The sequence below is a fragment of the Poecilia mexicana genome, unplaced genomic scaffold, assembly GCF_051168715.1.
Source record: "Poecilia mexicana isolate PSO_F unplaced genomic scaffold, ASM5116871v1 scaffold_18, whole genome shotgun sequence".
Lineage (NCBI taxonomy): Eukaryota > Metazoa > Chordata > Actinopteri > Cyprinodontiformes > Poeciliidae > Poecilia > Poecilia mexicana.
This window is the reverse complement of record NW_028263387.1, coordinates 19,017,772-19,040,423: the sequence shown is the minus strand read 5'-3', so window position 1 is coordinate 19,040,423 and position 22,652 is coordinate 19,017,772. Positions and strand designations below refer to the sequence as shown.

General features: G+C 40.6%; 1 protein-coding gene across 1 annotated transcript in view; it reads right to left on the bottom strand.

Annotated features, from left to right (window-relative positions):
- sema4f (sema domain, immunoglobulin domain (Ig), transmembrane domain (TM) and short cytoplasmic domain, (semaphorin) 4F) overlaps window positions 1-22,399 on the bottom strand; it is a 58,353-nt gene extending 35,954 nt beyond the window's left edge. Inside the window, exon 1 of the mRNA XM_014985476.2 lies at window positions 21,683-22,399. Coding sequence (XP_014840962.2) covers window positions 21,683-21,785 — 103 coding nt within the window. The 5' untranslated portion in view covers window positions 21,786-22,399. The remainder of the gene's footprint in view (window positions 1-21,682) is intronic.
- Between the last annotated feature and the right edge of the window lie 253 nt (window positions 22,400-22,652).

Sequence of the window (22,652 nt, the reverse complement as noted above, 5' to 3'; positions counted from 1 at the left end):
GAGTGATGCAGCTTTCGCAGCGTATGGAGCCGCTGTTGACCTTCCAAACACAGGCGCTCGATCTCCCCGGCACTTCCAATTTACCTCCAGGTCAGGGCAAACAAGAATAAATCCCTCCTTTCTTCTCCTCTATCCAATTTCTGCTCCCTCTGGGGCAGACGAGTTTCTTAAAGTTAAATCACCGCCTCTCCTTCACATGCCCTCCCTGCACAGCGAAGTTTCCCTCAGCCACATCTCTCTGTCAGGAGCGGCTCCATCCACAGTGTAGGCCGGCAGGGGAGACCGCTCTTATCTAATAAGCCCCTGTCACACAGATTAATGTCCACTGATGAGAGCTCTCCGCCCTGGATCGGGTTCACGCCACTGTCTGGCTGATTAAACCCAAAGGAAGAGACGGAGACACACAGAGAGACGGAGAGACGGAGGAGGAGCCTCTCAAACCGTAATCGCTCCACAAAACTTGACATCTTAACTTCCTGACTTTTTGGTCTCTTCTGGCTCCTTTTTGTAGCGTTCACTTCGGCCTTGTCTCCCCGAGGCGTTTGTGTTTTTAAAAAGGCTTTTTTCTATTGTTATTTTCTGATTAGTGATTCCTTAGTGAAGTCAATTGGAGGGTCTGAAATTGATTAATCACATTTAATTGACAAAATAAGAAACAGTTCCAGTTCAAAGATCTATTTTGATGTTAAATTATTGATTAAACCAACAACAAAGGCCTTTATTGTTTCAATCTGTTATACAGGTTATTCAATTATCAGATTGGTGCAAAGTTTTATTATAGCTATTTATCTTTCAAGTATTTTAGGAACCTCATAATGAAGAAAATCTTGCTGCTACAACATGGTTAGCATTGAGCATTTGGCTATTTTAGGCTTGTATAACTTTAGTGACAGGCTAATTTCTTTTAGCACAACTTGAACACAAAAATAACCTTTTCCAGGTTCAGATCATTTTATTACACTCCAGTGGGCCAAGAAGAAAAGTTGCTGCATGTGGATGTCGCTGGTGCATCAGATCTACAGATACAGGTACCAAAGGTTCCAACTTTTTTTTAATGTAAAATCTATGTAATTAATATATTGTAATGAATATGTTCAAGGTCAAACCCTACTTTAAATCTATAGATACTCAAGAAAGCACCAAAAATAAAGCGACACAGCGTAGCAACTATTCCAGGCCTGTATGTGATGCTGTTGTCACAGAAATGCATCAAAACAGAGAAGAAGCCATGAAATGTTCATCCACAACGTGCAGTTTGAGACCAGTGTGCAGTGGTTATCAAACCAAAGGCACAAAACTATCACTTCAAAGACTCAGTTTCTGAAGAAAACAAATTCTGGCTCTTAAAATATTGTTTCTGTGTGGATAAATGGCAGGTGAAAAAATGTTGACAGTGTTCTCATGTGGATGAAGCTCTGGGTATCTCCCTCTGTAAACTTTTCACATAACCCTGACTGACTGTATAAGACAAGCAGAACTCGCATAAATCATTCATTCAGGAGTGAAATAAAAATAAAAACTTGCATTTTTAAAAATGGTCTCTCTTTATTCTGCTTGTCTGTTTAATTATTTGAAAGGCAGCTGCTTTCATCTCCACCTCCTGAGATGAAAACAAATTCTATCTTCAAAAAGGACCGGTGATGCTTTAGTTTCCATTTCAATATTTATACAAAAAGAAATGACAGAACTAGACTGCATTTTGTTACCTTCTTGTCTTAAAAGAGACACAGTATGAAACTGCTCCAGCAGACGTTTTCAACGTGACATTTCACCTATAGTTTAATGAAGCAGGTTAACTTTTAGTGCCTTTTCTACTTTAGCATACCTGCGGTTTTCAACTGAAGCTAACGTTTAAAGCAGCTGAAGCCCACAGCCGTTTGCTTTCAACACGTTAGATGCTGGGATCTAACACCAAATGTCAATTTTAGATGCAGCTTCTTGGTTATGCATCAAAACCAAGAAACACTGACACAGATCTCAGCTCATGTAAGTCAATGTTGACTCGAGGTCAGAAGGTTTTGGCCAACTTTGTGAATTAGAAGCATGTTAATCTCTGTGCCCTTTTAATCTGCACTAGGTCACAAAGTCCCTCTTTACCGCTGCACATTCACAACACAAAATCCATGTTTACCACCCGAACATTCATCTGCAATACTTTGTTTTGCAATCATGTTTTCAACAAACAGATGCATTTCATTACAAGGTCATACACACGTGAGTTAATTATGATTGACAACCTAAAAAAGAAAACCCAGTAGTATTCCAGTGAAGCTGTTCCATCCAGCTTGAAGTCAAACATTTCAACAACTGAAAGCATGCAAACGTGTGGTTACACCTGCGTGGAAATACACCTAGTGGGTGGAGCCAAGGTCGTACCTTCTTTCAGAAAAAATAGTAAACACGGAGAGAGAGAAAAGGAAACGGATCCGAGAAGAAAAACAAGACGGGAGACATTCAGAGCACAACTGTTGGCCGTTTCCCGTCAGCTCCGTTTCTAAACATGAATATTCAGGGCCTGCACAGTGTTGAATTTAGCTGGTTCGCTCCAAAGCAAGATTAATGACCCTAAGCTCATTCCTGGTAAATACAAAAATCCATGTGTGTGTGTGTGTGTGTGCGTGTGTGTGTGCGTGTGTGTGTGTGTGTGTGTGTGTGTGTGTGTGTGTGTGTGTGTGTGTGTGTGTGTGTGTGTGCGTGTGTGTGCGTGTGTGTGTGTGATTGACCCAACAAGAGTCGCTTTGTCCTCCAGCGCCTTTTAGCTGTAAGTCAACATGCTGGGGAAGAAGAGCAGAATCTGATTATATTTTAGTAATGTCACTGTCACACATGCCCTTGTAAGGACGTGTTTCAGTTCCTGTGTCTGTGCAAAACTGTTTCCTGTCAACTATATTATTTTAAGATTGGCGATGCATATTATTGGAGATCTTTATCGGCGTCTGATAACAGAGACTTCCTGAACAGACTGATTAGGCTTGGTGACATGAAGTCACCACATATGTAAAGAAACATAAAAAACGGAGCATTAACGTTAATATGCTTGTTTTCCTTTTTAATGCTCAACACATTTTGCCATATTCAGTTCATTATTGCTTAAAAGGTCTTGCTGGTATTTTCCCCCCCATTAATTTGTATACAGTTTCTTCTTTTTTTTTCCTTTACACGTGTTTTTCCTCTTGGTTTGTAACTTATTGGAGTCCTAGTTCAGCCTCCCTGTGTTTATTATTCATCTTCCCTCCCTGTTTGGCTTCTCTCACAGTTGCACTCTGTTTTCAATCAGCCACCTGATCAAACTCTGCATTTAACCTGGATTGTCCTTGTTCTTGGCTGGATCCTTCTGTTACTCTGCCTGTTCAGCTGCCTTTTACTCTTCTTTATGCCCTGTTTTTATTATTCTCCAGTTGTAGGATTTGTAATTTTATTAAAGATTTCAAATTGATCCTCCTGAGCTTCTGTCTGCCTTTTGGTCCCGGCGCTCCAACCACGCAAAATACGACGATAAAAGCCGTAATAATAGCAACAAATCAATGCAATCCACAAGCAGAATGAAGATAAAGTTAAATTTTATTCAAATAAAATGAACAAGGCAGTCTAGAATGCAATTACACAGCTGATTCATATATATTTCTCTGTTTCAACTCAGTCATTGATCATAATTATCGTTAACTTCTTTAAACTCCCTGACACTGGCTTTTGCAACATGTGGAGAAATTTACCGTCTTTCTTATTTTTTGCGTAAACCAAAAAAAAACACATAAAACCCCAAAGAATGAGTAAGCTTTTTGTCTGCCTTTATTTATCGAACTTCATCCTTTCCAACTAACTCTGAGTGCGTCTCTGCTCAAAGTACAACAATGACATGCAAACTCTCCTCACACACATTCCCCATGCAAACGAGTCAGGGTGACAAAAACAAACACACCCATGCCGTGACATCCAATGTGACACCGACTGTATACAGACTTATAAACACAAAAGCCAGCGCATGCCCTTGCATTATTTTCTCAGGAACAAGCTCCTCCAACAGTTAAACTAAATTATAAAAACATGTCCTTCACGTCTTTGGTCAACCCTTGGCGGGTCGCGGCCTGATCAGTCGCACTCTTTCCACTATAAACGTCGCTGTAAGTGTCATTTGTAGGGTTTATTAGGAGACTGTGCCCTCATAACTAAATCACTACAATCGTTTATTTTACCACCAAAGCGACGGTGTGGGCTTTTATTTTCTGCTCTTTTATGGTCTCATGAACACATTTCTGCTGATTTATGCATATGATTTCCACAAGCATGAGTTTTATTTCATTTTTGCAGCAATTATCCAAACAGCTTGCAAAAAAAAATAAAAAATGCTTCTGGATAGTTTAGTTAGATGTGTGTCGAATACTTACAGCAAAGCTGAATTATATGTTATTTTAATAAATAAACCCCAGGATCTCCTTGGTTTAGCAAAGCACTTCTGGTTACCTGCATGTCTATAAAGCGCTACATTAAAAAAAACTGGGCTTAGTTCAGTTAAATTATGTGACAGTTTGAAGATTTTCAACTACAAAGGTTCATTCAACACATGGTGTGACTCATTAATTGGTGCTAGGGTAGGTAAATAACAGCTCCATTCATAAGTAAACCATTAATAATGTTAATAATTAAACATGGAAAGTGTAAAGTAAACAACAGGAAAGTCAAAGTGCTACTGTTAACTGGTCAGCCTTCTTTGTGTGCACTTCGTCCGAAACAGAGCGTCATAATCATAAGCAGTTAATACATTAACTCAATGTTTCATTAGGTTACCACCTCCAAGCAGCTCAATACACACACACACACACACACACTAGCTTTAGAAAAACTCATTATCAAAGTAATTGACGTAAGGTTCAATTGTTAAAGCTTATTAGCTGTTTTACACCCTCCTCCTCTCCCTCCTCTCTGAGCACACACAGGTCGGCTTCATCCATCTGTCAGGGTGGGATAAGTCCACATCCCCTCTTAGTGACATTAATTACAAAGTTTTATTTTATTTACTATTCGAGAAAAAGCCAAGCCCTCCATACTGCCCTAATAAATAGTTCCTCCTCTTACCCATTAGTTTTCTAACTTTGCAGGCTTTTGCTTTTATTTAACAGGTCAAATCATTGTGGTGAAAGCAGGTGGATGGTAATGAAGTCGATACGGGTTTTATTTCAAGTCCGGCTTGTTAGTTTTGACATACACGGACGTAGCGGAGTAGTATTTGTTTTAAGTTCATGTAAAAGACACGATTGTGTTTCAGGTTACTTGGGAGAGATTGTGGTTCTGAATTAAACAGGAATCAATATTTTGTTTTGGTTTAAATCCAACATTCATTTCAGTCAAGTCCAATTTCTCTCATTATTGCTGACATAAAAAGTTAAAAAGAACAGAACCGATCCACCTTTTTCGCTTTTGATACCGATATCTGAGGTTTAATATCGGCCAAAATCGATCCGATACAGAAATTAACTTAAAATGTTTGTATGTCATGAAGAGCATAAAGCATAGAACTAGACTGAATAGATCTGTCCTCATGGATCGGGAACATTGTCACCAATGCCCAATCTAGATTTCTTTTCAATATGAAGACTGATGCATCTCTACTGCTGAGAGTAACAAATAAGCCTTTACTTTTTATGTCTTTACAATTACAAACAGATTATGAACAAGAACATTTGGTAAAACATCAGCAAAACAGCAAAAATTTTAAAAAAAGTAAAAGCTCAGGAGACAATGTTTTCTTTTTATCTTTGCATGACGAAAAAGAAACTTTAGGGCTGAGTCTGAGTCTGGCTTGCTTTGAAGCGAAGCTAACCACCAACCCAAAGATAAGATGAAGACGTGTCTAAGCTTTCAGAGATGTGCTGTTCTCGCGCATCAAAAGGAGACAACCGGGGTCGTCTGATAAGGAAGTGTCTCTGGCTTCGGAGGAATCTGCTGCACAGCTTGCTGTAGGGTCAGCACAGAAACGCAAGGCGGGATTTCAGACTGTATCTTATCTGACCTGGAATTACATTTGGATTTCCCGGTGGGAACTGAGCGAGGTTACAGAGGAGAGGAAAATATGTAGCGTAACCAGTTAAATCGACATTAATATTTTGGACGGAGAGAGGAGGAACGAATACCTGGAGGAAACCAATACATAGAAGAAAAGTATGCAAACTCCATCCTGCTCTTAAATATAAATAAAAACAGAACATAAGGCAGCTGTAGACTCTGTTTGTGTTGCCATTACGTCCTTGATGAAGTGACTTAATAATAATGCTTGCATTCTCACCCAGTAGTTAATTTAACTCTGCTATTTTGTGGGTCAAAGGCATAAAAAGTTTTAGAAACCACTACGTCAGATGAAGTCTAAAATTGTCCAGTGACTCATACAGATTATGATGTCATCCTAATATTCAAGGATAAGCGGCCGTGTCCGAAAACCCGGCTGGATTTGTGTCTCCTTTCAATGCCTGCGCTTTCCTAGGCAGCCTCTGCATACCAGGGCAGTATTTTATTAATCAACTCTGGACTGCAGGGATGTAATTTTCATTCTGCTCCATGTAGTCGTTGTATAAAAGCACTTAATCTGATGAGATTCACCAAGACGGGGGGGCTGCTGTGGTGTCTGACGGCACACTCTGAGGAGTGAGGTCACTCAAATCCCTTAATTGCATCTTTAAATCACATCCAGATCAGTATCCAGAAGCTTCACTCTCCATGTATTCAGGAGTTTAAACCTTTAAAAAGGTGCAGTTCTGGTCTAATAATTAAACAAGAAATGTGTTGTCTGTAATTTCCTGGAGCTTTGATCGTGATCATGATCAAAACAAAAGCTCAGTCGATGTGTTGTTGGTGTGAAAGCACCGTCTACATCCGTGGAGTGTCCATGTAGAAGCTTTGTGATGTTGATGCGCTTTCTAGATCAGCGCTGATGCTTTCAGAAGGCTTTCCCAGCCTATGATTTACCGCACACACACAAACACACACGGCCTGTCCTTCATTGTAATGTTGAGCTAAAAAGATGAAAGTACAGTGTCTGTCTGGCACTAAAGACCCTCTCTCGCTTGCATCTGTATTCCCCGCGGGCGTGCAGCCGCGCACACACGAAAACACACAAACAGGCTCCACAGACACCTCAATTATGATAATGTGGATCAGCATTAATGTGTCTTTACAGCGCGGTGGGTTTTGCAGCGATGTTGGGCGTGAGCGTGTGCGAGCGTTCCAGACAGCAGGAGGGAACGGGACGCTGACTGTACCTCGTTTAACCCGGGTTACTCCCTGCAGACACCTTGCACAAAAAAAACAGCGACTCCAACCGAATGCAGAAGTGAGGTTTTAGCAGAATTCACACGTGGGAGTTATGTGCGAATGAGAAATACAGGCAAACAATGGAGTGGAAAAGTCGCATTGGTTTTTAAAGGTAAATGTGTTGTTTTTGTTTTTTTTTGTTTTTTTTTTATTTCACATGAAAGTAATTATGTCCAAATGATTCACAAGAGCCTATCGGACTATTTGACTATTCAGCGCAGATCCGACTTTAGGATAAAGTCTGACTTATCAACACTATCAAACTTTTTACACAAAACCCAAAGTATAAAATGTTTATGGGTCAGCTCTGGATAACTGACCTACTTAAAAAGGTGTTTTCATTCTCCTGTTTCATCCAAACCAAACACTTCTTTTCCTTCCAACTCCTTCTTGCTGCTTCCCGTCCGTCTCCTCACCCTTTGCTTCCTACCTTCCCCTCCTCCCACCCTTTCCTTCCCTGTAATTACCACCTCAGACTCCAATTAAAAGAAACCACAATAAGGAGAGCAGAGCAGGGAGACCAAGGGGAGGTATAGGGATCGGAGAAGCAAGGATTTAATGAGCAGTTTGTCCACAGAAGCACAAGCAAATACAAGCTTGTGCAGCTATCCTTACTGTGAAACGAACCTCCATTCGTTTTGTACAATTAACCGCATTATCTAACCTTGATTTAATCTGTAATTCACCACTTTTCTCTAACCCTAACTAAGCTACAGATGATGCTCAGCGTTTCTGCACCCATACAGTTAACTTGCCCTCTGAAGATTGGTCATTTTTCAACTTATGGTCCAAATGAGGCATTAAACTTCTTGGTTGCCCTTAACTCAATCTGTACTCAAATCTTTCCTCCGATGCCTCCAAAGATGATGCTTTTCTCCGTCGTACTGGACGTTGGTCGCCATTAGCATCACTATTTTGCAGAAGGTCAGTAACTTTACCAGTGAAGGACCATATGAGGCATGAAAAAGAAGGAAAAGGAAACACTTGGACACAAAATAGATGTGATACAATTGATTTAAGTCAGTAGTTTTGATTTATGTCAAATACCTGAAAACTGTACCAAAGAAAAAAGTGTTGTGTCCCGTGACACTGGATTAGATTAAAAATATATACCTTAAGCAACTGAAGTATAGAACTATATTAACCCAAAGAGAAGTAATTTTTTTTTTCAACAATCTCAGTTCTGTTTTAATGATGCCGACACATCCTCATGAAGGCGGACCTCTACACTAAGGAATACTCCTGCCTTTAAAATTAGTTTTCTAGAAATATTTTAAATGAAACCCAGAGGACTGTTTTGGATTATCAGCAGGTTATCACATACCTGTCCCTCCAGCAGCTTGTGGGAATAAGCAAAAGCCTTGAACTTGGTGCTGCAGGAGACGTCCTGGAAACTAAACCTCTGCATGAAGGTTTGTAGCACTAAGAAGACTTGACTTTCTCATAAACAATGTACATAATAAACAATAAGTAACTCTAGATGGTAGGTAGATATATGTCAGTTGGCAACAAGTGGCTTTGTAGATTTAATTCAGGGGCTTCATGAGAAGATGGTTGAGAACGACAAGGAAATTAGCTAAAAATACTGAGTTCCTTTAAATCAAGGCTAAAACTGTCTGCAAATAAACTTTATTTCCTGTTTTGTATCCAATTTATGTTCAGGAAAGATTCTTCAAATCTAGACTTGCACAACTGTGACATATTTGCCAAAACCTTCTGCGTTTTTAATTTTTTTGTGTGTGAGCGTCTGTATTTAAACACCTTTGCGGCGGCATTTATCTAAGAGCGTTTGTGTGTGAGGTGGGGAGGATTGCTGACAGCTTTCCTTTATGTTTGCCTAAGCCTGTTTCCTGTCATTAAGTCCTGGTGTTGCCATGCTTCCTTTAACAGCGCACACACACAGACACAGTCCTGCTAGCACACAAAAAAACAGAAGCGTACGCTTCCCAGTGAGAACACACAAATGAGAAAGAAGGTCAAAATGCCAAAAGAGCATCATGAAAACAAAACAGGAGGGCACTGGAAGTCAATAACAGCAACAACAAAAAAACATACAGCATGAACTTTGAAATTTAACCAACACATCCACACGGGTGCAAAACAACGCCACAGAAACTTTCAGTTGAGAAAGTCTCGATCAATCGATGAATTCAAAGTTGGCGCAGCAGGGCAGCCCTTACTGTCAAGCTGTCATTGTGTGAGCAAGCATGTGTGTGTGAGAGGATGAAATGGGCCTCATACAATATGTGCCAAACGTGACTGCCAAGACACACACGCGCACACACACACACACACACACACACACACACACACACACACACACACACACACACACACACGCATACAAACACAGGCATAAAAAACTGTGGGAGAAGGAGTGAAGCGAGGTGCTTTGATTTACTAGCCTGCCAAAGGGAGACCTGGCATAATTCACACAGAGGAAATGGATCCGGGTCCATTATATACACACACGCACACACACACACACACTCTCACACACAGCAGCAGCAGCTCCTGGTTTATTCTTTTAATTTAAAAGATCTGTTTCTCAGGTTCTCTTTGAAGACTTCACTTGTGAGCAACAGATGAGCTGCTGCTCTTTTTGACAACCAGGTTGCATAATGCGTCGTACGACTGGTCTGTGTGTATATGCTAAACGTGTTTCTTTCTCATGTTCACATATATGTAAATAAACAACACATCCTGTTGATAAGCAGGATGGTTCAGCTGGTTTGCCAAAGGAAACCAGCTGCTTACTTTTCAACCAGAAAATCCAGTTTACGCTTTCTGACTCATAAAATGGCCCTAGGTATTACCAATAAGACAAAATGCATTTAACTCTATTTTTTATTATATAAAAATCACTACTCCTGTTCTCATGTTACCTCTTATTCTTATTATGTTGTAACAGAATCTCACGCACGATTTGCTACGTTGTAATTTAATCATGAACCAAAACTAAATGGTCTCACTGACATTAACACTCTTGAATTTGGATGCTGCAAATTGTAGCTGATATGGAGGTGCGTTCGCCGTTTAGTATGGCTGCTGCAACAGAGGCTGTGGCTTCTTCAGTTTTGGTCATTTTGTAGCTGAGTTTTTTAGACACGACACAGCGCCATCGGCTGCAGGATGTCAATTCGTACCAGAGCTGCAGGAATATCGATATGTGCAATTCTGCAATCACGGAGGTCGTCTTGGATGATGGATGTGGTGTAATGATTGCAATCTAACTGCACATGAATGCAAGTTCTGGAAGCCAAAGCTCAAAGAAAAGAAGGGAAAGAGCATTATTGTTAAATTCAGCAATAGTTTTATACTAATGCAATGCTTCCTGATACTGTGCATCCCTATTTGTTTCTAATATTGGTTAATTTGGAAAACAGGTCATTTTTTTTCATGCCTTTAAGCATTTAACCTTCTTATTTTTAAAATGGAAGATTTGGAAATGCTAACAGCCTTTTTAAAACCTCACAAGGTAAGGATTTATATTTTCTAACAAAGACTTTAACAAGGTAAAGTTAACCTTGTTAATCATGATAACAAATGAAAGATCCTTATTCAATTTTAAGTAGTAGCTCCATGTTTTGACTGTTTAAAAAAAAAAGAATAGGACTAAGAATAAAACTCTGTTTTACAGCGATGCCATTCTAAGACAGTGTGCGAAAGGCATCACTTCTTTTAACTTATACGATTAAAAACAGCTCAAAGGGGTAAAAAAGAAGGTTCGAATGGTAATAGCTCAAAAACAGAAAATCAAAATCAGCCAAAAACCAGAAAAGTCAGTAAAATTCTCTGGAAAGTGCATCTCTAATTTTACTATCATGCTTTTGAAAAATATATACAAATGTTGAAACCTGTGGAAAGAAAATTTGAACACAAACAAATGAAAACATTGTTTTAATAAGAAAAATACTTAAAGACCTTTAGTCGGACAAGATGGTAGTAAGAAATTCAACCTTCTGGACCAACTTCTGGTGCTTTGATGTCTCATATATAAGCTAAGTTTATATACGTCTTTAAGAATTGAGGCACAATCATCTAGCTACTATTTCAAGCCTAAGTCTGCCCTGAAATCAGGGTATTTACAGGTGGATTTGTGGGATGTTTGTCGCTGAAAACAGCAGATTATTGAGCTTTCCTTCAACTTCCCTGACGTGGCGTTTACTGTCAACAGCGCAAACTTGTAGGAGAAAGCAGCCCACACAGGCAGGTGACTCTGACCAATCACAGCCAAGCTCCGCAGTGACTCCTTCAAGCCTTTCATCAAGCACCTTTGTGCATTGTAAAATACAAGAAGGTTTAGAAATATCAACAAGATTGCTCCAAAATGTTGAATTTAGGCGGAGATGACGCTTTAGACCAAAGAAACTTGATAGATGTTTAGGTGAAGTGGGAGGCCTTGCTGAAGAATACATCAACATATCCTGTCAGGAAGTTGTAATTTTTAGACCAAATGCCACATCCAACTGGATTAAAGAATATGTATCATACTTAATGTGTTTGAACGTAAGTGGGACGCCGTCGTGCTGCTGTGTGGCATAGCTTGTTATTTTGTTTTAGTGTCAGTGCCATGAGAAGAGCGTGAAAGTGAATTGAACCAGACGTTTCCACTCAGTAGTCTGCACACGGTGGCTTTTTCCAGCTTTCAGCTGTCACTGAGGGTAAAAAAAAAAATGCCAGCAGGCACAAATCTAGGAAAAAAAAAAAAAAAGAAGCTGACTGCTCACTGCAGCATTGATTTGACTAGGTTAATACATCTACCTTTTGATACAGACACAGGGACAGCAGCATGCTGTTCATGAAGTCCCACATGGAAAGAAGGAATCTAAAGGTTGAAAACAAGCGTGGCTTGATGAAGTGTGCGTTTGTTTATGTGCGTTTCCTGCAGGAAAAGGTTCAAGGAAGCGTAGAGGAGCAGAGTGTGCACGTTTTCCTTTGGTTTCTACCCTCCTCCTCCCGTGCCGTACTGCTGACACAGGTCAAACACAAAGACCAGCACACACAACAATAAGCATGCATTCAGGTTCAGCAGCTCATGTCATTATGAGTCAAATGAGAAGGTGAAATCATATGTTCAGCTCAAAAGAAGAGACGGTGGAAATATTGGATTCACAAGAATGAGATGAGTTTTTACCAATATCTTTGAAAAAGGTAAGAATTCTAACGTCAAACAGAACAAAAGATTCACAAATCAGAAAACGTTTGAAAGAATCCCCAAGAAGTGATGCATTGGAGTTTTTATGCTCATCCTATAGTGGTCTTACTGCTAAAAATGCATTTAAAATGCTCCTTTTTTGTGTTTTCAAAAATAAAATGATGTTTTCATGAATCTTAAGATGTGTCTTAAAGAACCAAAGTTCATCTTACAAGATTAGACAATCAAATGCAGTCCACATTCTTTAAAAAAAAAACAAAAAAACAGTAAAATAGTTTAGTGTTGATACAAAACTCAGCAGGGGCTTTCCTTAAGTCAACTTGATCTACGAGGATTCAGAAGTGCAGTTAATATCAAAGCTAACAATAAGCCATCTACAGGAAAGACCATAAGTCAGGTTTTGTCAGAGGTGACCTTGTAGGAACAGAGTACAGGAAAAGCAAAAAGTGCAGCAGAGGGGGATGGGGAAGTACAAGGCAGGCGCTAGGAGATGATCTCTGGTGGGTCGAGTCTTCACTAGCTTCTTAAGATAGACAGAAACTCTCCTGTTCTGGCAGGACCTGGTACATCATTCTACTAACATGAAATGACACATGAAAACAGCCCAGATTGTCATGTTAGTGGATGAAGAACTGCTAGCTGACAACCAGAAATCTATGAAACAGGTGCTAGCATCGCCATTTTAGCATTGTTAGCAGAGCTAGCCAGTCGTTGTATTCTCGGAGCTTACAGACCTTTTGTATTTTGTCTGTTGCTCTGTCAAAGTTTCACTTTTTCCCACAAAGTACTTGAAATTTAAATCAAATTTAAGTGTCCTAGGAGAACTCCTTCTTAGCTGAACATTAGACACTAAGAATACAAAGCTAACATTAGCATTGCTAGCACTTTTTACAGCACTTATAAATTTTACATATCTTGACTTTTACTTTGCAAACATTCATTTTTCTTAACCAAACTGCTACCAGTTAAGCCATTTAAAAGATTTTGTCAGTCAACACAGCAGGATAAGTTAGGAACTACTTTCTACCTAAAAGAGTAACAGCTTACTTCACTGTGACAAACTTTAATACAACTCTTTTCACCCTTACAGATTCAACTGCATGAGAGTATAAAGATTATCAAAATCTAAAAAGCTCAAAATTTGGAAGGCAAAATTCTTTATGTAGCATTTAGATGAAGCATGCCCTCACACCCATGGTTTTCCATTATTAAATGTCCTCTATGACCTGCACACACACACACACACACACACACACACACACACACTCCCTAACAGATAAAAGCAGACTAATAAATTGACAGGTCAATCAGCTGATGACCTTTCTGGATTCAGGACCTCTAATCTGTCTGAGTAAACAGTCGCCGACTCTTTGACTGCACCTGAGTACGTGTGTGTCCATATGTCTGAGATAGCAGAGACGCTAACAGGCTAAGTGGATGCAGCGACTCGGAATCAGCCAAGTGACTCGGCCTGACCTCTGACCTCATTTCAAACATGTGATGCGTATCGGGCCCTGTGTGTCTAGTTTGTTTTGTCCAAACTGAGACAGATCAATTACTCTTCCTCTAGTTTTTTTCAGGTCATCAATATCTCTTAGTTTCTGTCACGTATCTGCTGAAACATTTTGACCTCGATCCACTTGTTTTTCATTCCTCGCAACCCCAATTTGCACAGAAATACTTCAAAAGTCCAACATGTCTTAAGCAATCAATAACGGTCTCGCCACATTTTCTCCTCTTTATACTTTACTTTGAGTTCAAGGCCAAGATTAAAAACTGATATATTTGATAGATAGTAATAAATACCAGTCCACAAGCAGAATACACAAATGAGCAGTTTAAGGAATCTACAGTTTAGGTGTGCTTTCTTCATCTCGATGCAGAAAAGTACTCTCCATGCATTTTATTTGGACTCGGCTCGCCTTCTATCAGATGGGATTTTCTAGCTGCCGAGGGAAATGAGAAGAGGAAAGCAGGTGAGAATCCCAATGAGGTCCTGATAAATGCTTTCACTCTGAAGGTAATACACAGAAATGCAGTCGTTGCTCAACTCCTGAATACTTAACTCACCAAAAAGGCGGGTTTTGACACAAGGCACGAATATTTCATGAGCTTTCCTTGAACGGGGGAGTGAGAACCAGGCAGGCGGGATGAATGAATGAATGAACGGCTGAAGACAATGCTGGAATCCATCAAGCATGTCGTTGACCCGTCACACAGTTCGGAAAGTTCACCAAGCCTGAACTTGGCGAAACGGAACAAGAGACGCAAAGTCATGACAGTGAAAAGAACGGCATAGATCATGCAATCCCACTGGGAAGGAACATAAATTTGCTTGACTTTGATTATATGTATGTGACCTTTGACTTCTGAGTTGTTTGGTTCTTGGTCACAGGAGTGCCACTGTGGGCTCACCACTGACAAACAACAAAAGGGTTTGCATGGCCAACAATCCTTGTGTACTTCTGTGCATCAGAGACCGCATCTGGACTTTATAGAGGGGCCATTATGAGTCAGAGCGTATGGAAAGTTAATGAACTTTGCTGACGAACATAAAGAGGAGTGAGAAAGTTTTTCCTGTAGGTGGTCTGCGACAGCAAACGGCACACTCATCTGGATCACTCATTCATTCAATCTCTCTCTTATCTTGTTTGTGTTCATGACATCATGATTTTAAATGGATATTCTCTGGGTTATTGTCTCTCTAAAATTTTCGTTTCACCACCACAGGTGAGAAACCGCATGCATAAAACAGACATTACACAAAAAGTAAAATCTGACAGATTATTGCTGGCATGGTGTTTTCACACCTGACAGTCTGGTAGACTCGGTTTAATAGGGAACCAATACTGAAACCTTTTCAAATGTAACAGCTGGAAGAAACAATCCAAACTAACTGAAAAACCTGTTCACCTTCTCACCTGTGGTGGCGCTGCACCAAGATCTATTGAGGGAAACAACATAAAAACCTCTGAAGAAGACATGAGCGCAACTTCCTTCTTCACAAAATGTCTACAAAAATGAAGTAACATTTTAGAAGATACAGCATTTCTTTCTTTTCTTTGTCTTTTTTGTCATGTTTGTTTTGGTTGTATTTACCCAGAATGCACTGTGCTAAAGTTAACTTCCTGCTTTTGGAGTAGCCTCCGATATGCTTGGTTTTCACATACGGCTCCTAACCGTACCAGGATTTACTTCTACCAAATTGAGACCTAAGAGTTCACTTTTTCGGTCCACATCAGAGTCCGATTGCACATTCAACACCTCCCCAAACAAACCGGACCTTCTAGACAGAAAAACTAGACTTCAGTTAAAGCAGAGTAAACAGGGCTGGTGTGAATTCACCCTCTGAAGCTTTAGCTGTGCTTGAGATGTGGCTTTTTTTTAGGGAAAGACCTAGAAAAGGTTTCAGAGACACCATAAAAATATAAATGTCCACTGCCTTGAAAAGTATTCATGCACCTTGAATTTTTCATCATTTTGTCATGTTACAACCTCAAATTTTAACGTGTTTCATTGTGATAAACATGCTTTAAATCTGTTGTGGCTTTGGTTGTCTAGTAGGGTCGTCGTCCTTCTGAATGGTGAACCTTCACCACTAGTCTTTCACTTCAAGTCTTTTGCAGTTTCTCATAAGTTTTCTTTATTTGGCTCGATCCATATTCAAATCAACTCAGGCCATCCTCTCTCATCCTGCTAAAGTACATAAATTCAGAATAAAATACATTGTAATTTGCTGCTATACAGTGACAAAATATGAATACTTTTACAAGGGACATTGTATAAGAAAAAGAAAAATAAGACGATATTGCACGCGAGTTAGGCATCAGGAAACCGATTCTAACTATTTATGATGAAGCAGGAAAGAGTAAAAGATAGGAAGCCCAGTTTTAAACACAAGGGCTTATCAGGCAGGGTTGAAAGAAGAGCTAAAAGCACTTGTGAAACCTTCCTCCATTCCCCTGGAAGCACTTAGCTCCACCACACCCCATCAGCTCCATTTCCAGGACGGATGGAGCAGAGGGGCAGAGAAACAGACAATGGGATGGTGGGGTAAGAAAGAGGAGGCAGGTTTTTTTTTATTCTTTGTATAACCACATTACAATCTCCAGGGGGACACAACAATGCAGCAACAACCCAAACACATAATCAGCTGAGGTCCACATTCTCACAGGCAAGGCATGCTTCAAATCAGTGGTTACAAAATTTCTTGTCTAATCCCATGACAATCTTGTGGAAATACTGCAGTGACAAAGAGTAATGATCATCATGAGCCAGACCATCTATTGAAAAAAAAACAAATACTGCAGGAGCCGCCATGTTGTGCAAGCCTGTCAAAAGGAGAAACAGTTATTTCGAAATTTATAAATTAAGTTTATTCAGAACAAAAGTCAAATTGGGGAATTTAGAAGACAAACCGTTACAATTCAAAGCCATCCGGGAAAATTCCTTGTCAATGAAGTAACGGGAAAATACGAGCCAAACGTACCAATTAACAAACACAACGTGTGGAGACATTGGAATATATATCTATACATATCTAATTTAATTAAAACTGATAGGTAATGCTTCATACAGACTAGGGCTGTTGTAAACGAATATTTTAGTAATCGAGTAATCTATCGATTATTCTTACGATTAATCGAGTAATCGGATAAAAAAAATTATAAAATGAAATATTGGTAAATCTGGCATAATACCGGTCGGTGTTACTATCAGATATCAATATCAGTCCAATTTTTCATATTTGAGCATCCCTAACAGTTGCTTTTTTGTAGTTTAGAAAACTAACCTGTAACAATAATAGCTCACTTTCTAAGTTAACCAGAAGAAAAGTTATAGAAAAATCTGAAATTATATTGAATTTAATAACAAAGAGGCAGGCTCACAAATATGCTTATAAAAAATGTCTACAATCCAGCTTTTAGTTTATGTATTCATCTTCAGTGAGTTTAATAGATTAATTAAACTCACCTTGCCACCTAACCTGTCACGCTTTGGGTTTGAAAATACGGGAAATGCCGCCTGGAGTGGGAGGAGAGGGCGAATGAACGAACGTAAGATGGAGGGGAGGAAATAGACCAGCGGACTGACGAACCGTTAGACCGGGGGACGAACACGGGGGGAAGCAATACGGGATATTTACGACACCTTCACTGGTCACACTCAGAAACTCATCTACCAGCCATGTACGATGCGCTCCGCCACCCGTTTCTTCAGACCGGGATATGAAATTTATTGTGCGGTTCGTCGGTAAAGCTACATTTACACGGTAAGCATCAGCTACTCAGCCGCCCGCCCTGTTCAGTCTATCCGCTCACCTCAGCGCTCTTCCCGCCGTTCGCTTTCAACCAGCAGCCCCGGAGGAGAAATGCTGCCATACTCCAGGCATTCCCCCAGTCATTTTAAGGATGCTTATTGGTTCCCCAAAAACGATAAAAAGTCGGGCATTATCATCAATCCATAAAATCCCCACGGGCCAATCTTGAAGATTGGACTTTATGCCGCTGAGACTTAGCTTTTGTCAACAACTCAGAAGCGGAAGTGAGAGCTCCGCGCAACGCAAATGAAGTCCCGGCCGGAACACGGTGCGCTAACTAATAAAACATAAATTAACGAAGCTTCGAGGCAGGTAAATTTTCCTCGAGGAATTTTAGTAATCGAGGTACTCGAATCATTCGAGGAATCGTTTCAGCCCTAATACAGACATTAAAAGTAGTTCTCATAAAAAGATAAGAAGGAGTGATATTTATGTGGTCAGGTTGGTATAATTAAAACTGTGTGGTCTGGCAGCATTGCATCTATTGATCCAGAGAAAGACAGCCGAGGACACTAGACATTTGTCCAAGTAGTGAAATTCCTTTCAACCCACGAATCATTCGTGCATAACTGAGAATCATCCTGTCAAGTTTTAGCTCACAAAATATATGTGAAATTCCCAAGAACCACTGATTAGACCTCATTTAATGGCCACCAAAAGTACACACATTCCCACAACAGACATAAACATACAGCAGGATGGAATAAAATGATAGCTCTTCCTCTAATACCACAAAGGAACCACCACTATCCAAGTAGGTGTTGGCTTTTAGACAAAATGTCACAAGAGGGTGATAAATCTTAAATCTAATGGCTACTAGGGTGAGAAATTGTGCTTTAATGGTGATTCTGCAAAGCTTCTGTTGACTGCAAACAGAGATTAAATACAGTTTTGAAGGCCCACTCAGGAGATCCAATCGGTGGACACTGGGTGGCCTCAAGAGGGTGCTTACACACCTACAGAGCTCCTGACCAGCCAAGGAAATCAAAGTCATCGCTCTCGTTTTTCTCACCGTAAATCAGAGGACCCATTAAGTCGCTACACGGGTGGGCAACAGTCCCCTCCAATGCCCCGTGTTTGGTGACTCCCTAACGAGTTTCACGTGAGAAGCATTAAAACTGGTGCTAAACCAGTGAAACTGACTGGGACAGGGTAAGCTGGAGTGGTTTCTTCAACCTGAGGGTAAACCAATTATGCCTTGTGCAGTTTCATTGTCTCCAAACACTAATACATCAGCAATGCTAACAGATGCTACAAGAAGAATAAAATGTGTCAAATCTGCATAAAATACCGTATTTCTGATGCAGATCATTCACAACGTCGGACGTTAGCAGACCAGATAAGAGCAGTACCTGGAAGCAGGATGTTTCCTGGATGTTATTCTTCACCCATCACTTGACTTACTGTGTATACCAACAACTGTGCCTTACGTAAGAAGCTTTTGTGCACCGTAATGCCACTTAAGCAAGCACAGTCTTTAGACATTTCATTATAAAGATGATCACTGTTTAACTCAGCAGCTGAAACATTTCAAGTTCTCACAGTCACATCTGAGTGCATTTAAAGACTCCCTTCATGTTCAACCACCTTGAACTTTTGCACACTATTGTAAAGGGGAAACAATTTTCAAGATATTCACAAATAAAGGTCTAAGTGTATATTCATGACCTCCTAGTCATTTTTTTAAATAAACCGCTGTTAGCTAGAATTACAGCTGCAAGTATTTTTGGGGTGTGACTCCACCAGCTTTGTATATCTAGAGATCATTTCTTTGTCTACTTTGTTTGAAAAATAACTCAACATCTGTGAACAGTAATTATAAAGACCTGCCACAAATTCACTATAAGATTTAGGTCTGAACTTTGACTGGGCCACCCAAACACTGATCTAAAACATTATCTTGAAGCTCTGGCTGTAATGTTCAGAGTCATTGTCCTACTGGATGTTGAACTTCTGCCACGGTCTTACGTCTCCGATAGCTTTTCTTCCAGGATTGCCTTTTATTTTGTTCCCTTCCATGCCGAATAGCTCAATTTTGCTCATTTAGCAGAGCACCTTCTTCCACATGTTGGCTGTTTCCACTGTGTCAGTGGTCCCCACACCTGGTCCTGCATGTTTTGTGCAGACAAGTCTTGTTATGGGTATTTTATAGATCTCCAGATGTGTTAACTACAGGGCTAAAGGTTTTCTTCTCAACAGATTCTCCGGAGAGCCGTATCTCTCTGCAGCTCCTCCAGAGCTACAACAATCTACTTAGCTGCTTCTCTTGATGCTTTCTAACAGAAACCTAGACGATATTCTAGTAGGTTTGAAGTTGCATCATACCGTTTTCATTTACACCCAATGAATCCTTTATCTTCCTCTCCACATTTTCCTTCCACTTACTTATGCATGAGGTGTCAATTCAGTATAAGGTATAACACAGGTGGAGTAGGTGGAGAAGAGCGATAGGCTTCGAGAGTTGTTCAGTAGTGAAATGAGTCTGTAAGAGGAAGGCTGAGAGTCGGCAGCAGCTCTCCACTTCTCAGAATCACTTTAAAAAAACACTTCACTAACACTAGTAGGCATCGCATGCAGACAAACTAGAAATGCCTGTCCTCGTTTATAAATGTCCTACTGCAAAAATAAGAGACACCACTCTGAGGTGCCAAATATCTGAACATTCCCTCATTGCCCTTTGCTGGCATATGTCTCGTCATTCAATCAAAGTTGCATATGCCCACAGTTCCATCATAGTATAAAACAGTGCCTAACTCACTCAGCTTCATTCAGAAACAGGCAGATTTCAAGTACAAGAGTGTAAATGTGGATGGGAGGAGGCTCTGCTGCAGAATAAAGCTAGAGGGAGCAAAGCCCTTTAATACCGTCAGGTGACCTGAGAGCAGCCTAATGGTCAACGGGACAGAGTGACGCAGCCTCTAAATCTTTTTGCTGAACCCAGCCGTGAGCACCATCACATGGGGGAGAGAGAAGGAACTGGCTTGGACTAAACCACAAGGCATCAAATACAGAAAAAGAAAGAAAAAAAACTGCTTGAACTGTTTCATCAACAGATTCAAAGAAAGCGAAGTATAATGGAGCTCCCATTGGTTCACAAAATCAAAGAGTGACTTTTGTATTTGATGCTGTCACTCTGGAGAAATAAACCCCTGCACATCTGTTGATAATGTGAGCAGAAAGATTTGACTTGTTATGCTTTTCTTATCTTCACCCTCAGTAAAAGCCAAATTAAATCTGTATCACCCTTTAACTCTGCGTCACTTCAAACCTCACTGAAATTAGGATAAAGATTATTTTTACTGATACATTCTGCTGGAAACACGACTGAGTGAGCATGAGCATAACAATAAATCCCTGCAAAGCTGCAGAACCTGACCTTTGCCGGTTCTTGCAAAACGAGAATAAATTTCCTCCATACAGAAAAACTCGTTTGAGCGAAGTGTTCCTTTAAATTCTTAGCCCGACGCGTGTTTGGATCAACCCGCCTTGCAGCTCTGAGTTTCTTTCTGCCCAGCCAGCGCACTTGTTGTTGGGGTTGGAGCAGAATAAGTCTGGCACCTGCTTTCTTTGCCAGAAATCTCCATTTATCAACTCCTGCAACAAAGGCTGGAGGCAGCAGCTTGGCTCTGCGCTTTGGAGCGCGTAAAACCGGGCTGCAACGCATGGTAACACACAAACACAACAGTTGGGTTAAAATAACTGGCAGGAGGAATTTAAGTCATACTTCATTTTGGTCAACCCTTTGCATGTAAGTGAAAATGGTAAATAAAATGGAAAAAATCCATAAAGTTGCAGGAGTCTCTCTCTCTTTTCATGACACGTTGGATTGTTTTGATTTCACGAATACAAAGTGAAAAGATAAATGCGCTAACACCTTACTACTTCTGCTAGATTGTACTCACCTTTAAGTCCGCCCAGAATGGTTGGGAGGCAGTTCCCGGGCATCAGGCAGCACATCGGGACCAAAACAAGCAGCACACCGCTGAGGGTCATCCCGTCTCCCATCCCCGCAACTACAGCAGATCTGACTTCTCCAACAGGCTCGTTTCAACCGCGCATCCTGATTCAGTTTCCGGGTTTGCAGCGTCACCTGAACAGGTTTATTCTAACTGAGGAGTGAAAACGCGTTTTACTTTGTTATCCTCCTACAGGTTAGTCTTTTCACCAGCTACCGTCTTGCACAAAGCGCACAGAAAGAAATGCATCCGCTCGGTGCGAATGTGAAGCGCTTGTATCCCACCAATAAAGCAAAACAGCAGCTTTATTTGAATATACCGGACTCTAACTACGCAACGAAGTAAGTCAAAGTGCCGTACTCTTCTGCTGGGGATAATGTCCACTGTCCCGGGCTATAATAATCCGAACAGCCTCGCTTTGCACGCTCCGCTCTGTGCCCTGCTTTTTCCGAGTCTGTCCCAATTGGAGGGGGGGAAAAAAAAGAAACAAAGCCGTTTATAACTTAAAATGTTTGGATGTTTGAAGAAGAACGAATCGCTTTGAGGGTTCGATTCGGTCCCGAGCGCGCGCAGGAACGGTATCACAGAAACACGGAGCGCGGTGACAGCGGCTCGCGCTGAGGATGTGTTCAGCAGAGAGGCTCGAGCGCCGAGTGGAAGCCGGTGGCCCCGCCCTCTAGGAGCTCCGAGAGAGAGGGAAGTCCAGGTGTACTGGTGACGTCACACCGGCAGGTGCGCAGAGGATTAACTTCCTTCAGGAACAGAGAAAATTCCTCCAAAACTGACTGACTTTGATGAGATGTAAATAAATAAAAACATCAGTTTTATAGATAAATCTTCTGTAATATTAAAGAAAAAAAAATTGATAGTGAAAACATTACAATCATTCACATTTTTGGAAAAGTGTTGCTTAGTG